General features: G+C 41.0%; 1 protein-coding gene across 1 annotated transcript in view; it reads right to left on the minus strand.

Moving 5' to 3' along the window:
• Nucleotides 1-3,378: 3,378 nt before the first annotated feature.
• AFF3 (ALF transcription elongation factor 3) overlaps nt 3,379-17,973 on the minus strand; it is a 325,782-nt gene continuing 311,187 nt past the window's right edge. The window contains exons 17-23 of the mRNA XM_074930285.1: nt 17,383-17,446; nt 14,601-14,737; nt 12,513-12,584; nt 9,619-9,712; nt 5,490-5,539; nt 5,145-5,359; nt 3,379-3,812 (exon numbers count right to left, since the gene is read on the minus strand). Coding sequence (XP_074786386.1) covers nt 3,691-3,812; nt 5,145-5,359; nt 5,490-5,539; nt 9,619-9,712; nt 12,513-12,584; nt 14,601-14,737; nt 17,383-17,446 — 754 coding nt within the window. The 3' untranslated portion in view covers nt 3,379-3,690. The remainder of the gene's footprint in view (nt 3,813-5,144; nt 5,360-5,489; nt 5,540-9,618; nt 9,713-12,512; nt 12,585-14,600; nt 14,738-17,382; nt 17,447-17,973) is intronic.

Here is a 17,973-nt window from a genome sequence, read left to right on the forward strand (position 1 = left end):
AGTAGTATCCTTCATGCTGAGTGACTTTTATTACTATTTAGATTTACAGTATATACATACGTGTTTGTATCTACACTTAGGGCTTGATCTTCTAACCTCCTTTACCTAAGATCCTCTGTTCACTATAATATCTTCCTTTGGAGCCTGATGGTATTTGGATACAAGAAACAGACAAACAAGGGGTTGGGGTATCCTGCCATGCGACAGGGAGGACTATGCTTGGCTTTTGGCCACACTTGAACCTCTGCATATACTTTGTTCTTACCTGTCATTCATGCCACCATGGAATACTATAAAGGATTAAGGCCAAGGGGTCTGTATAATCTTGCTGTCTTTAAGGATTCTATAGGCTGCTCTGCATTTGTTGCATGCACCTGCAATACATGGTTCCTTTGAATCCATTCCCACTGCTTTACCAACACTGATTCAGAAGCCTCTGTTTGTAAGCAAATCTCTCCCTCTAGGCATAATCCGTCTGGATTTGTACAGAATAACTTTGTACTTTCACAAAATGAACCCAAACATTGCTGTGGTGTAAAGAAGCCTGCACGTTCCTGGACTTCTACAACAGATTAACCAAGCCAGCATCTTTCATGGAACCCTAAAGAAGGATGGTCTCCTCTGGTCCCATCCTGAATTTACAGAGCACCTTCAACTCATGGCGAAGTGCCTAAAACTATGCAGGGTCCTAACATGGAGCACACACTTAATTGGACCAGACCTAAAAGCCACATGCACTTTTCCAGACCAGGCCCTAAGAAGACGAGATGAAGTATTTGTTGTCATCATGCCACATTCAGTCATCTAAACAGCAGCAACCATATACAGCATAGAAGCTGCACAGAAGATTATTCTATTCTAAATAACCTCACAAAATAGTATAGCTGAAAAAAACCCTGTGGAGACACCAACACCTCTTATTCATTTATATGTCTAGTTGGTTTAAATGGCTGCTATTTCATCCTGTTACACCACCAGAAGTTAAGGCTCATTGTGCTCATCAGACAACACAGATGATGCCAGCACAAAAACTAAAAAGCAGTGTGTTTTTCCATGGAAGCAATGGGTATTTTAGCTGGAATAATTCAATATAAGAACCATGTACAAGAAAGGACAAACATCTACAGGAGATCCTTAGTACTTAGAAATGTTACAACAGGACAGCATTAATTCTTGCATTTCTTTGAAGTTTCTTGACATATTACATGCATACAAAGAGTTCATCATGATTAAGAAAAATATCCCGATTTTAGTAAAATAAACATGCTTCAAAGTTCCATATTTGAAACTCAAATGCCACATGTGCAATAAAACTAAACTCCATTTAAGGCAAGTAATATATGTCACTTCTAAAATTTCTCAACTTTAAATAGCAGTAAGGGCTCCCAAACCCCCAAACTTATCTGAAGATAAACATCATAGGCACCATCAAAGAAAACAGAAGCTAATCTAGCTGGAATTTCACTTTCCTGATCTGAGGAGAAATCCCACAGTACATTGTATGGTATTGAAGCAGCTGACAGAATCTGTTGCTACTAGTCTAGTAAATCATGACAGACTTCTACAGCCAGAGATCAGGCAAGTGCTAAACAGAAAGGCACCGATCAAGTTCTCCACGATACTTTTGAAAAAACAAATTATGTTCCTTCTGGGGCAGGTAACAGCCAGAGTTAAGAATGATGGGAGGACTTGGAGAATGTATATTTTATCATTTAAAGGCATGTCCATGTTCACTCTTAAAGCCATCCACACCATAACCCATGCTAAGAGGTGACCACAGCCTGAGCTCAGGACTTCTCTTGGCGGGGAAGTATCTGAGCACCAATGGGCATATAAATACTGGCCCAGGATGGCTTGGGGCTGAGCAGTTAGTTCCTAGGTAGCTACCCCGCTGAGCTGTTTCGAAGAACGGGGTGAATGCTCTGAGTCTGAGCAACAGTTAGAGTTATGGTAAGCAGCCTTGACAAAAAAATGCAGGTATGTGGGGCTCAGTGTGCTCTCAAGCCCACTCTTTACCACAGGGTACATACAGCCTGTGTTACCGAAGATGTTTTACTGAGAAAACGTGCCATATTGTTTGCTATCTTTTTTTCAAAATGCAGCTCTTCAAAAATGGGGGAGGAAAAAAAAGACAGCAAGGACCAATCAATCAACCATCAGTATCAGTGACTACTTGTATATTCTATTGAAAGAGTCTTTTGTACTCACATTTCCTTAATATATAAGTAAATTAGATTAGAAAACATCAACCAAAGGGTCTAACCAGTGACTCGGACAAGAACAGTCCTTTTGAAAGTCACCAGAACTGCTGACTTGAGTAAAGGTTGCAAATCTGATTGTAAAAAAATTGTATTTCCAATACAGAAAAAGAAAACTAAATGTGTGAAAACCACTGAAAATGAACAAAAATGCACTGAATACAAGCACAGTTGATGTGAACTGGCCTTGACCCCAGCTGACCCAAATTAAACTCCAATTATTGTGGGATTAATTCTTCTGGCATGAAAAACACAGCCTGTCAACAGGAACTGAAAGCATCCCATAAATCAAGAAATGTTAAAGCCTAATTGAGGATTATGCATGAAGAGTGAGAGGATTATGATAGGAAACAGTTCTTAGCCTGATGAGCAGCAAACTCAGCTTCCCAGAGAAAGGAAATTGCATGTAATGCTCCCATACAGCCTAGAAGAAAATGCTGCAAGCTTCTGCTAGATGAAAAAGATATGAAAGTCAAAATCTGTGGGATGAAGCCTTCCCGTGCAAAGCCAACAACTGTTACAGACACAGAGACACTCTGTCTCTCTGTCTCTATGCAGCTGAAATGAACACATTTTCTTTACTAAGTGGACTGCAGTTTGCCATATATTTTCATTTATCTATTTACTGTTAGCAACAGAACGCAATTTTCCACCATCTCCTTTAAGTTCTTGCTATCCGCATATCTGTTTTCAGGCTTTTTGCTTGATACTGTAGGTTATACCGTTGGTGAGGAGCTGAACAAGAGGTAAAGTTATTTAAAAAGACAGGAGATAAAGGAATGCATGCAATTTGTTGAAACTTATTGCACATGAAGGAATGCCGTCTTTCCCCAACTTAATGCGGACTACACAACTCCTCTGTGTGCCCCAGTGGGGAAGTAATAGGGAGATGGCACATTAATATTGAAAATTCTGTGACGTGTCCATGCTCGCAGTAGAAGTTCTCCATGTCTATGATTTGCCCTCATTCATTCCAGTTCAGGAAAGACCTCATGTATATGCTTAAGCTCTGCTGAAGTCAACAGGATTTCAGTACAGGCTTAAAGTTAAGAATCTATTGAGAGCTTTCCTGAATAGGGATCTGTGCTTATTGCACTTGCTTTAATCAACCCATGAGATTTTGGTTTCTGAGTTTTTCAGCACAAGAATAGAAAGGGTATGTTTTGTGCATTAAGATCAGTTCTTTCTGGTATTTCTAGTGTATATAAATGTTTGGAGAGTGGTACAGAACAATTAATTCTGAAGAGACATCATTGTATCTTGTACATATGCACACATACAGGTCTACACTCAGAAAAATTTTGCTCAATATTGAAGAAATATTCACCTTTGTTTGGATCAATGCTGTGGTTGACTATTTCTGTAGCACAGTGTCCAGAATAACTGAATTATCCATGAAAGGTATACTGTCCATGTGAACGGCACACAGTCATTATGACAAGTGAGCGCTATTTCGCACCCAGTGAAGTCCTTGTTGAGTGTACTGAACTAAATGCTCCATACTGCTGTGCAAGGTGATAGGTCCCATCAATGCATCCAAGTCGTTAAAAAAATCTACAGGGAAAAAAAAATCAGCATCAGAAGAGCGAAGCTGTATTTGCTACTTGTCACACTTTAATAGATTTTATTCTCTTGCAAATTGAGTCAAGCTGAACATTTCAGGGGAATGAAAGTTTAGTGCTGGTGAGAGTAATTGTAAAGTCCTGTGGTTCATGATGTTACAGGCTGATGTACAACAAATTTTCTTTTTAAAGAACAAAACAGTGAGTTCTTTGGCTTTGCTTTCATTAATTTCCATTGAGTCCTGATAAAGCAAACATGCTGGGCAAGTTTTATTTTGAGATTAAGGACAACTAAATCAAAAGGTCTACACACAAGTGTGTATCTATATACACACGCTAGATATCTAAGCTACCGTGACAGATAAATAGAGGCCTGTACAACATGGTCATCCCAATCGGAAGAGTAATTTAGCTAGCTAGCCACTAATGACTGAATTCAGTTGCCTACTTAGAAGCATGTAGTGCCCAATTGAGATGCCCTCAGGCAGTTGATACATACAGCCTGGACTGGCAGATCTAACACAGGATGTACAGGAGACTTTCTGGAGCAGCAGTATTAGGTAAGGATACCTCAAGTGGCATTTGGCCACTGTGGCTGGGCAACTGAATTGCATCCCCGTGTCTCCTTCAGGGTGAACTGAACAGCTCTCTGATTCTGCTGTTTGTCTTGAACAAAGCTCCATCCAGCTCCTGTAATGGGAGATTAGCCCCCCATCTATACACACCTATACTCATTTTGATTTGAATCCTGCCCATGTCCCTGCCTCAAATACATAAATTAGCCTGAAAACCAAGGAATACTTTATCATCAAGTCAGATGCTCATGGAAACCGGTTCAGCTGAGAGAAGTTTGCTGTGAAGAGGGAGTGAGGCACCTCATTCCCATCTGTGTCTGCTCGGATGGAGGAAGGGCTGGAGGGGCTGTTCATTCCTTCTGCAGAAAGGAAGTTGTGTGCTCCTGATTTTTGACGTGGTCTGGCTAAACGCATCCCGTCCAGCTCTGCAACTTTGGGGGGCAGGAAGCTGCCTTGCCCCCCACAAACTTTTCTCTCCTGAATGACATAGATGGCAAAGAATAATACCAACAGCTCTGTCTGTGACCTGTCTGTCACTAGTCCTGACCAGCCAAATAAAGAAAAGATTAGATGCTTCTGAGCAAGACAGCTATCAAAATTGCCTTTTTGGAACAGACTAGGAGTGTACTGAAGAAAAAATCACCTCTGCAGCCCTACTTTGCAGACAGGATTCCTATCAAAATAGCTATTTTCCTGACCAAAATCATGTGTCAGTCTTCTAGAATAGTCCAGTGCCTTGACTCACTCACCTCTGTTTTCCTTAGCCAGGTTGTCAGCCATCTCCCAGTAGTCATAGCTGTGCAGGATGCTGTTGGTGATGCTGACGTGGTTGGCAGCCATCTGATGAATGCGCTGCGGGATGCTGATGATAGGAGATGGGGAAGGAGCCCCTGTGCTCCCTTGGGATCCTACAGAGCTGACTGGAGAAGGGCTAGGAGACATGGGTGATGGAGTTCCTGTGCTCCTGGAAACAGGTATTAATACAGTTACTTAAAAGGTGCTGGGTTTAAAACCATGGGATCATCAGAACATATTGTAGGTAAGAAAATATAATTTCTGACTGTCAAGATGATCTAAGTTTCCATGTGACTTACTTTCCACTGGCACCCCAAGGAGATGGGTTCTGGGCAGCTTTTGATGAATTCTGTAAAGGAAAAAATATTTCACAATGCATATAATTTATATAAGACTATGAAATTAAGAACATTAAACAGTATAAAAGGAAAGAAATGTAAAGAAAAAATTGTGCAAATAGAAGTATGCAGATCTCACGATGCAATAAACCCACTCAACCTGATTTGGTGTTGTGATGAAGCAGTACTGCAGCACAGACTCAAATCACAGACTATTAAGCACCCTGAGATGGGGGCTGATTAGAAAAGCATGTTAATTGGAATGGAAACTTTTCATAGGAATCCTAGGAGTTCAAAAGAAAGTGCTGCCAGGACTCTTTGTGAGATTTAGGCTGGAATTTCTTGTGATAGAGAAAACCAGGAGGATTTCCTCCCACTCTCCTGCCCCCAAAGACAAATATCATTCTCCTAGGACCTGCAAGACTGAAGTCTGTTCAGCCTGGTGGACCACAGGGATGTGAGTCTGAGGCTCCCTCAGCTCAGTTGAATGTTTTAACCACCAGGCTCAAGAATTTCTCTCACATTTGCTCCTCTTGGAGCTGTTCCCCTTGGTCTGAATATGGCAGCATCCACAGGGCCAGAGAGACTGCCCTTGTAGACTGGTGGTTTTCTAGCTGAAGGGTTCCCCAAAAGGGCACATTAGATCATTTAGTGTGATCTCTTGTTTACCTGCAGTCATTAAGTCTCTCGCTGGTATACTGTGTTTATGCTAAAGAAATTCATTGCTTGAGGAGAGACAACCTTGTACAAACACTACATCTGCCAAGCAGGAGAAATTCGGGTGTCCTCAATAATGGAAAATGAATAGCTAAAATGATTCTGGTAGTTAATCTGTAAGAGCTGGGGGGAATTTACTGGCAAGTTCCTGCCCATTTGACCTGTGGAAAAACTCCCTCCCTCTCCTAAATGCAGTGACTGATTTAATCCTGGGCCTGTGAGAATGAAGGATGTAAAGAACAGAAGTCTAAGAAACATCCCAGCCATAGCCTCATATTCAGAAATGGACACTCTCTGATTCTTCAGAGGAAGGTGGCCTCCTTGCACTCTCCCCTGAAACTATACATGCAGATAATTGTGTGCTGGTGAACAACCTTCCCTTCCTGACAGCCACAGGAGACCGAGTGAAGTCCTGCAGCTCAAGATCTGTTTATGGATATTGTTTAAACGCAAGGCTGCAGGTGTTGCAAGCTGCAGGAGTTACAAGTATTAACAGCAGTACAAAAATTCTTGGTTTCCCATGGCTTGGGAAGGAAAAATGATAAACAAGGGGCTTCAGAGCTTCACGGATTTCAAGGCTAGGAGTAATCCCCCAGGACACTCTGTCTGCAATTACCCTTTTTCACCAATCATGGAACTTCTAGCAGAAGCAAAATTGCTTTTAAAATTCATTTTATTATTTTTAAAAAGGATAACTAGTCATATAGAAATCCTAGGACGCTATTCATTCTCCTTGTTCTACCATGTCCTGTTCTGATGGTTAGGAGGCCTCACAGTTAGAAAAACAGATTCTGTTTCAGGATTTCAAGATTGAATTTTCTTAACTTCAGTGCTGGCTTTTGGATTTTATTGGCCCAACACCAGCAAAACTGCATGTTGCCTGGTATTATCAGCTCTGTTTCCATATACACAAGGATCACATCCTCTCTTAACCTGTTCTACAGTTAAGTTCGACACACCTCCTGAGCTTCTCTTCAAAAAATTTGTTTTCTCAGTTTTGATGTGTCCTCTGAACTGCCACTTGTGTTCCCACATCTTTCACATGCACACCAACACTGGCTGTATTTTAGCAGTGATCACATCAGCGCTGTGTGTGCCCTGGCATTCTTCCTGCATTTTGACACTGGGCCTTCTATGTCCCAGGTAAGTGGTATGAAAATAAGCCTTGGAGTGTCCCACAGGACATTCTTCCTTCAATGAGTTTTCTCTTTCTTTTTTGGCAGGAAGGGCTAAGGTGTGAAAGGAAAAAAAATTAAGTTCTCATTTACCATCCTAAATAGAACCAACCTGGGAATCCTCGGCATTTGCTTCTCTTACAGAACAGTGGTGTTTGGTTTTTTTTTTTTTTCCTTTTGTTTTCTGATTTGTCTCAGAACTACTGGCCTTCATCTTTCTAGTGTAATGGAAACTGAGTACATGTTATTACAGAGTTGGAGCCAGAAAAATATTAAAATCAAAGTGGAGAGTCAAGGATACTTTCACTGTAAATGTAACCAGCCTCTGCTTTACTGTATGACTTCCCACACCTTTTTTTCTCATGCTTTAGGTATATTACTGCAGCTTCCTCTCAGTTCTGCACCAGAAAGGTGGGGGTAAGGATTCTAATGAGTGTAATGTTGTAAGGGACCATCTCTTATCCACTTAGCTTACTGCTACCCATTCGCCTGATTTCTTTCTGCTCTCAAATGTGTCCGGCCCTTGAATATCTGTGGCTTCTTTTTAATTCTGTTGCTTTTTTTTTTTTTAATAATGGAAATAAAATACTTAAAAAAGAGATTTAAATAATAATTTTTTCTTTTCTAAAAGAAAAGTGTGTCTAATTTTCCCTGCAAATGTGTGTGACAAAGTTTAACATCTTTCTTTGATTGATAATATATGTGGAAATTCTTAATGCAGTCAGCATTTCACGTCACTTGGTTTTGAAAGCTTTTAGATACCAAATATGAAATGAGTGGAGAATTGGCTTGTTTTCCACTGAAAATTATAGCAAATGGATTTTTTTTTCCATTTTTACTTTCAAAGGTGAGAATACTTTCTAATCTGAAACTATGCTATCATTATATCAGCAGGAGCTCTGCAAAAAACCAAGCTCCTCTTGGCTATAGCAGAGTATAAGTCCATTTTATGTTTGCTGTGAAACAGTTTCTGTCTGCTAGTAGGAGATGTTTTACATGGTTGAGAGCCTGACCATCCTGTTCTTGATGCAGGTATTCTACGAACTGGTAAAGAAAAATAAAGTACTGTAATAGGCACATATTTCTTTCCCCTGGAATCAAGTCATTGTTAGAGAAACATAACATGTTGAATTATATATTGCTAAATTTTTAGAAGCAATTACAGTGACTTCAATTTCAGTTTGACAATAACGGATTTGTCAATTTCCTTCACTGTCTTCATGTGTTCAGAATCTGGTCATGAGCATTCATGCTTGTATTTGAATTTTTTTATTAACAAAATGTCTAAGGATGGATGTTTTTCATTTCAAGGTACCTCCCTCTGCAAAAAAAACCCAACAGATAAGCCCTGTGTTCAGGTTCCTCAAAGCAGTTTGTCTTAAAGCACTTGTGTGTTCATATTATTTTTTTAATTAGAAAAATAAAGGCTAATTTTGTGTGTGTAGATCAAATGCTGAATGGACTGACTATTAGGTGAGCTCTGCCTGAAAGGTTTTGTTCTTGAGATATTTCCAGGGAAAGGTTGTGTGTCAGATAAAGGATATTAAAATACTTTGAATGACTTCCCATGTTAGTCAAAATAGCCAGGGTTTGGACCTGGCAGAGAGTGGAAAACAGAAGCAGTAGCAGGCAAAGCAAAGCAGGAAGGGGAAGCCAGCAGTGCTGTGTCAAGTACATGGCAGGCAGTTTGGCTGCCCTCTAGGGCTTTCATACAGGTCCCACTGAAGTCAGCATGGCTATTTGCCAGTTCCGTGGGTGAGAACATGTCCCACTGCACTGTCCTACCTATCAGTGCTGCTAGGTGGGAGTCCTGCAGCTAGATCAATGTCTTCAACTCGCAGGTAGTCTAGGGGGAAGTGTAATCCTGGAGGGGATTCTTAGACAAAGATCTGCAAAAGCAATTGGCAGCAGAGCTGGATAGCACTAGACAATTGACCAAGAATAATCTGAAAATACCTTTTTGTTAGTCCTATAAATTTCTCATCCTTCATGAAGGGACACTGTGTGTATGTTGCAAAGAGGGGCCCTTGTGAAGACAACAGAACTGACTAGAGATCAGGTGTTGCCATGGGAGTCTGTGGTAAAACTCCACTGACTCCACAGGGGAAGAACTAAGCCCAGCACAGCTTCTGTTTTACTAAGATGCTGAATTTCCTATAATGACACACTGGTCTAAAAACTTATCATAAAGAATGCACCTTGAAATACTCAATAAGCGCCTTTGAATACTTGACTGCATGGTCTCTCTTGAGTCGGAACATCCTCCAGTACAGAAGGGCCAGGCAGCGGTAACTAGAACAAAAGGGAGAGCAGAAGGTAAAGCGTGCCCCCTGAACAGAAATCCCAATTAATTATCTTAAATTTTCAAACTAACTCAGAGTGGAAGGCTGACAGCACCTTGCTGACCATTTTTATCACCATTTGTTTACAGTACTTCACACTTTGCCATGGATTCAGGAGCAAGGCTACGTATTACAGCCAGGACAGGTGCTGACAAATGCTACCAGTGAGGTACTAAACAAACTAGAGTCAGAAGGGTTTGCAGGTTGGCGTTCCCAGGCCTTGACTCTGACTTGAAGTCTGCACACTTGACCAAAGGCCTCTCCTGTGAAACGGTCATCACAGGCCTGGAACCCAACATATGCATTGTTTTCTGTTTCTTTTTGTAAATGTGTCCTGGTTCAGCTAGGATAGGGTTAAGTTTCCCCAACAGGCGGAAGGGATCTCCAGCCGGGTTATTCATACCATGCTGATGTCAGGTGGGAAGCTTTTTCCTTTGTGGCTTTGGTTGTAGGAAGCACGGGGCTGGCTGTTAACCATTGCGGTATTTCTCTGTATATCTTTTGTCTTGTTTGTGGTTATTTGTTGTTGTTATTATCGCTATTGTTGTTGTTCAGGTTGTTCAGATTGCTTATTACACTGTTGTATTAAATTTCTCCTTATTTTAACCCGGGGTTTGTGCCCTACTTGTGTCCAAGGGTGGGGGAGGGACAATGGCAACGTGGTCTCCGGTCCCGGCAGGGCTTAGAACCATCACAAAATGCAAAGGCAGCCTTTTGGGGTATCTTTTCCTGGGCCTTCATTACAACAGCCTGGAGCCTGTGCAACGAACGAGAGTCATAATGGGTATATTTTGTGTATACCCAGTAATCTCTTTCAGCAACTGGAGATAGCTGGGAAACAGGGAAATCTCAGAGCTGCCCAGATTTCACTGGCCAAGCTTCTCTGTGGGAAACCTGTGCTGGAGCCTGGAGGTTATTCCTAGGCCACCTGCTGATTTTTTCCCCAGAAGAAACCAGCAGTGGGCTGAAAAACTCAATGTACTGTACTGGAACTATCTGTCCTCATGCTCCTCATTAGTCTGCGGAGTGCCACACACCTGTAATGCTATGTAATTAAATAAGAGTAATAGCTATTAACTATAATCGTATCTGTCACAGTAACTGATAAGCAGCATTTGGGACGCACAAACTCTTTTCTGTGCTATTGGTGTGTACTGGTATCATGTGTACTGGTCTATTTGCTGAACCAAGAGTTATCACCACCTTTTCTCAGCAAGTTTTTTGATCGGCAAGTGTGGGATTGCCCCTCAGTAACACGACTTTTGAAGCAAAAATCTGGTGTGTTTTGCTCTTCCTTTGGCATCAGAGGCCTTACTTTTTAAGTCTTTAGTCTCAGAGCCAAGCCGAAGCCCCAGAGGGTGGCTTGAGTTTGGAAAGTGCAGAGCGCTCCCCACCCTCCCGCGCCCAGGAGCTGCCCAAACCTCCGCAAAAAAAAAAAAAAAAAAAAAAAAAAAAAAATCCCAGGCAGGGTTTCTCGGCCCGTTTTCCTGAAAGCAGGAGGTGAATTTCTGCCTTCGGCCGCTGGAGGACAGTCTCTCCTTAGGAGAAGCGGAGCCGGGTGAGCCGCTGGCTGGCAGCCCGCCCAGCGGGCGCGGGGGGCAGCCCGGGGAGGCGGCGGCCTCGCCGCCACCATAACTCTCCCTCTGTCACCTTCACAGGTACAGCACATATGCAAATGGTGTCAGCTCATCTGCTGGCTGGCAGACGGTGAGTGAAGATTGCTATTCATCGCCCGGAGAAGGCACCGTCTGCTTTCCCTCGCTCTGACCTTTCTGCTGAAACAGATGCAGCGGCTCCGTGAAGCGGGATGTGGTTCCGCACACACCGAAGCGCTCCGGCAGTTCTGAGCAACCAACCCTTCCCAATATGGCTTTATTCTTCTTTCTTTTTTTTTTCTTTTTTTTTTTTTTTAACCCGTTCTTCAGTCGTTTTCCCACCTAAGCGTTTTTAAAGCGATTGCCAGGAATGCATTCTGCGCCATCCCGATGGCACAGCTAACCAGTGACAATGAAAGGGCATTTAAAAACCCCAAAACCTGCAGCTCTGAATATTTTGTTCTTTTTTATAAGAATGATTAATTAGGACTCCTTATTTATGGAGTCTAAAGAGGCATTTAATTTGGATTTTTAACAGATGGTTAATAGATGTTAAAAACACACTTGCTGATTGTAAATGTCCACTTACTGAGAATCAGTAACCATGTAATAGGTATTTTATGTATTAACTACATAGATATTAAATTAAAATTTGATTTTAATAACATTTTAGTATTTTACTAGCAATCAGCAACCATCCTATAGGATCTAAGGTGCATACATGTATATCTAGAAATCTCAATTTAGAAGGTAATCCAAGAAGCTTAATTATCACTGTCACTGTATCTCCCTTCATATAATGTAAATATAATTTATGATTATTGAGCCTGAAATGTCGGCCACAAAAGAAGTTACTGAGCTATTGGTACAAAAGTACATCACTCATAAAAACAACAAACCGTCAGGCCTTTAAAAACTAATTACGCTGATGTACCATAGCTGACCTGTCACAGTCAATAAGTATGAATTGCTTATTTACAGAGACAGAATGCAGACCTGGTACAGTGATACAAGGGCTGGACCTTCCAGAAGCACAAAGTATTCTCTTAATTTCAACACATAACATACTCCTATCTGGCCACGTCCAGCATCTGATTTTCAGTAATTGGCTCACTGCAGAAAAGAAACCTTTTGAGGAAATCTTGATCTACTAACCATAATGCTGCCAGCTGTTTGTCTTCTGGTGTGGCATTGGGGCCTGAGTGGGTTTTTAGTCTCACTGCATACCTTAAGGAAAAGGAAAAAAAACAATGTGAGTTAACTGAGACAGCTTTATAGCTGGCCGATGTCATTTGATCTGCCCCCTTACACGTCTTTGCTCAAGATACCAGACGTACATGTGCTTCTTCTGGTCGTGTTTCGGAGCTATTTTGCCATTAGCAGTGCCTCCCTGCACTCTTGAAACAGCAGTAACTTCCCTGAACATCCATCAGTCCAGAGAGGAGCCTAGCTGGCAAGGTGATGCTGTCCTACCACAATAACCTCTGCTGCTGTGGAGACCCAGTTAAACCGAGTTCAGGCAGGATGGTTTTCACAGCGTTTGAAGGCAGACAGCCTGCCTTGAAGCTGGTGCTGCCCTCGCCCTGCCAGCTCTGAGTGTGTCTACCCAGATACGCTCCTCCAAGCAGAGCACAGCAGAGGGGGAACATGTGGCTTAGAGCTATTTTTGCTCATATGACATTACGTTCAAATTCTATAAATATTAAACATCCACAGAGGTAGCACTGCTGTTTCAAGAGTGTATGTGCTATGCAAACACAAATTAGTTTCTGGAAATCTCAGCTTCCAGCTGAATACCTGAACAATGGACAAGGTTAGGACAACACACATCACTTCTGGGCTTGCTTCCAGAAAAATACCTGTTCCCTATCATTAGCTGCTTGTGTTTTTTCTCATCTTTGCTTCCAAACTTTAATTCTGATATCCGTGCAAAGATTCAGTATGAACATTTTGTTTCAACAGGCATACCTAGCAAACCACTTATTTTTCTGAGTTGCAGCTAGTGAGATCAACAGCAATTCACACTACAACACAAGCACAGCTACACACATTGAAAGCTATGGATCTGCAAGCAAAATTAATTTCCAGAGTTAGGACATATATTTACTATCATGAGAAAAGACAGGGCAGAAAGAGGAAGAGCTTTCTGCCTTTTGAAAAAAAAAAAAAAAAAAAGAAGGGAAGAATTGCAGACATGGGATGTACTGTTCTCTTACTGAAAAAAAAACCCAACTTGATTTTAATAAGCTTCCAGTTAGAAAGCTGGCCTCAATCCACTGAAATGCATGAGAAGACAGCCCTAAGTGGAATAAAATGCCAATGGAATTGTTAACATGAGAGAAAATCTTCACATCAACACGAAGTCCAAAAGAATGCAAGAATGTTTTAGAAGCTTTGCTTCATTAGGAATATGATTAAAAATGGAAATGTTTTCCTTCCTATGAACTTCCTAGTCCTGACGAGAGCTGTGTGTTTGACTGTCCTGAGGAATGATGCCATGGTCACTGACAGTGCAGCTTTCTCTGCTAGTGTGGCTGAGCTTGCTCTCTTGTGGAGAGAGTCACTCAGCTGCTGGGATGATTTTGACCTTCGTTTTCTCTACTGACACTGTCAATAAAGGTAACTATTTGTACCAACTGTAACAGAGAAAATGACTTAAGAGACAAACTTTCTTCATAGGAGGAAAGTCCTGTGGGTGGGACTGAATTCTTGACTGTCCTGTTTGGAGAACCATGAAGGTGACTGAATGTAGTGGTAGCTTTAGTGTGAGCTGCACTGCTTTTGGGACTCCACTGGCTACAGTAGGAGCATACACACCAAATGGACCTTGATTTTTTTTCTATTACTGTTCACATCTTCTTTCAGGTAACCTTTAAACTGCAATCTTATACACATGACGACATTTTGCAAACTACCACTCCACAAGAATGTCTTGGTATTATGTATCATTATTTTTCTCTTTCGAGTAGCACAGGAATTGTATCGTGAAACTCTTTAAGTAATTTCCAACTCAAGTGATATGAAAAGCTTTGGGATTTTTTTTTTTCTTTTCTTTTCATTCTACACAGTTTCCTCATTTACTTTCCATAGAAATCACAGATAATACATACACATTACGTAGGACTGACCAAGCACTTGGGAGGGCCTCACTTCTCCCCTTTGACTGTATCTGGGGAATTATGTGATAATGTAGATGAGCATGTTTGCACAACAGACCCCTGAGGTCATCTCCTCCCTTCCTACCTGATGAGTTCAACTGTTTCTGAATACATTGTATAAGGGGATTTAGATTCCATTGGGCCTTGTTCCATTGCATTTCCACACTCAATAAACGATAGTGCTGCTTCTGCATAATTCAGTGCCTTTCCAAACTTTTCCACCTAGAGGGAAAAAATAAGGACATAGAGAAATAGTGTAATCATCAAGATATGGTTACATTTGATGGGGTTTTCTCAACATGAATTGTAAACTTGACACAAGTTGGTATATCTTCAGGTTCACAATTTTTCCTATGAGAAAGCTAAAACCCATCAAACCCTGTGCATCTGAAAATTATAAGATACAGAAAGTAGAGCTGAAAAAGGCTATGAGATGTTATTTGATCCACACTCTTGTGTCCAAAGAAGGATCAACTCTGCCTAGGACATTCCTGACAGATGTTTGTCAAAGCTTTTCCACTGCTGGAAATTATACAAACTCCTTAGGCCTTTTGTCCCAACTTTCATTAAAAAGGGTTTCACACATCTTTGCAAATAAAGTTTTTCATCACTCAACAAAGAAAGGCAATGATTATCTTGAACTAATACTTTGACTACTAACTCTTATTCAAAAGCTCATCTCTATTCTCATGTCTTCTTTATCCCTACCATTATTCCAGCACTGCTTGACCACATTGTCTTCTTGTCAGGAATTTACTTTCTGTATCTTCCTCCTCTTTCAGGGACTGCTGTGTTCTCTCAGCCTTTTCTGCCATCCACCTTCCTTGCCCTATTTCTTCTCCTATTTTCAGTACTTCTTTGACTCTGTGTGCATATATTTGTGTACTTGTGGATATACATGCATATGTGTCCTCAATGATGGTGTATATGCAAATGTGCACTTCATGTTCGTATGTGTACACTTACATACCGTTTATTTGCTCTCAGAATTTCATTTTTGATGTGGATAGAGATGAATCATACTAATACCTTTGTGTCCTGACTTATCTTTCCTTCAGTCAGAACTCCTGTGGTACATAAAGCCCATTAATGGACTGGATGCATTTGGCTGAAATCTGATGCACACAGTGAAAGGTTAATGGACCTTATTCTTTTCCAAGGGATAAAGATTTTAAATAGTAACTTTGGAATGGCACACTGGTTGCAATCTATTTTAGGTTCTTATATGACTCCCACTGCGATCATACCGGAGAACTTCACAAACTCTTTATTATATTTCTCTCCCCAAAACTCTTGTGCTGGTGGAAGTGCTATTATCCCAATTTCACAGATGGAGGACTAAGGAGCAGAGAGACTTAGAGTAATTTTTAGGCTGCTCACTCTAAGTGCCTCTGTTAGGTATTGCAGTGCCAAAGTAGGAGGTATCAGGCCCAGCACGGTGATTCAAAGTGCTTGGAGGCAGTTTGGCAATATGGCAATTCCTCTGGTATCCCTCCACAGGCAAGGAGTGAGAGGAAGTACCTGCAAAGGGCGATTCAGAAGGTGTAAGGTGCTGGTCCACTGTGCAGGGAAGCTGAATGTGAAGGATATTTCAGTCATAATACTGATGGGAGGCTATTTAAACCATGCCTAAGTGACTTTCATGCAGGTAACTTGTGGCAGAACAGAGAATAATGCTTGCACCTCCTGTTTCTGGGAGTCTACCATAAAAACATTTCTCTTCAGGCTAAGAATTTCCTTTGCATATTAAGTAATTTTTTCCATTCTGTTTAAAGCAACACACTAAAATGCACCATTTGTACTTCTCCACAATATTTCCTGATTTAGGACTCACTTTATAGTAATATGGAACTGAATAAACCATGGAAATTTGTGCTAATAAACTCAGGTAGAATGTAAAACTAGGTGTTAGTGCCTTAAATTAAGGGCCTGCTTCTGCTTCTTTGGCCTTTTTACATTCTGCACAGCTGAGAAAAAGAGATGAAGAAATGGAGGCTCTGAGCTACCCTTCTTCTTTCCTGCTGCTGTGACAACAAAGTGTCTATCTGACAGAGCAAGGCAGGACTGCAGCTACTCCCGCCTGCAAGACAGCCATATGAATGTAGGGTCTCACCCTCTACATTGCATCTGCCATCCCAGAGGCCTAATGTTTTTAAGCTGTGCTAGGTTATGCATAGTGCTGGACAATTGTAGCCCTGGAGAAAGCTGAGAGACGGCTGAGTGGATCTCTCCTGGAGCACTGGATTCTTGGTTGCACTCATTTGTTTGGAAAGACAAGCACCCCTTCGCTCCATATAACCTCAGATTCCCCTTTTTCTTACTGGCTACATTTTTAGACAGGTCAAAGCCAGGGCCAAGAATCTGTTTGTTGCAACAGTCCTTTGTGTGCAAGGTGTTTCTCTAGAGTGACACATATTCCTTGTGTACTTCTGATTATGTTAGGAAATGGCTGCCATGAAACCAGGATTCTTTTGGCACCCAAGAATCAAAGCTCATTAAAAAGTGTACAAATACATCAGCCACCAGACCAAATTTTGGGATATAGTTATAGGATCTAGCCAGCTAGTTAAACTGAGAAGCTAGGTATGTGGATCCCTTACACAGCCTTCATTACTATAGTTACTAATTAAAGCAAAGGCATAAATGGAAAGTTTTATTTATCCAGGCCTTTATCTCAGTAAGTCATTATTTGTTAAGTCATAGTTTATTGGGCTATGAACATTTGATTATATAAACATTTCTTAATTTAACAAGCCTAGCCATCCTTATAATAGATTTTATAATTACCCCAGCAATACTGCACTGATGAAGAAACTGCATTACAAAAATAATTTGGAGCAACATAACTGGAAAGAAAATGTTCTCACCATTGCATCTGCTTTATGCTTCTTCCGTTTAGCTTCCTGCATAAAGTAATCTGCATTGCGTGGCCTACCAGGGGAAAATAAGAAGACATTTTATTATTTTCTGAAGTGCAGAATATTTTCAAGTTATTTTTTCCTTTATTTTAAACCTGATTTGCAAACATTTTTTTACGAAGAAAATACACTTATCATGTAACCATGCATCTTCTATTTTCAAATTGCTGCCTGTGGAGACAATAGCATTTATGGCTGTTCTCATTCTTTAGAAATCAGTGATTCAAAGCAAAAAAAAGCTAATAAAATGTGGTTTTATGGATTATATAAACTGCTTCCCAAATTAGTGCAGTTTTGAACTGCAAAACGGATGCAAGCGTTAAGCGGAACAAGTTATTCCATCTTCTCCTCTCCCTGGTGCTTGCTTACCTCTTTCTCTTCTCTGTACATTGTAATTTGCCTTGGCTTCTCCCTCCTCTCAAAACAAGGGTGTGTTTAATCTCTCCACTTTGAAAACACACATCGAACCTGCTTGCCTCCACAACTACCATCAAACCCCCCTTCTCCCTCTTATCTGTAAGCATGTTGAGAGTGCTGTTT

This window comes from Athene noctua, chromosome 1 (assembly GCF_965140245.1).
Source record: "Athene noctua chromosome 1, bAthNoc1.hap1.1, whole genome shotgun sequence".
Classification (NCBI taxonomy): domain Eukaryota; kingdom Metazoa; phylum Chordata; class Aves; order Strigiformes; family Strigidae; genus Athene; species Athene noctua.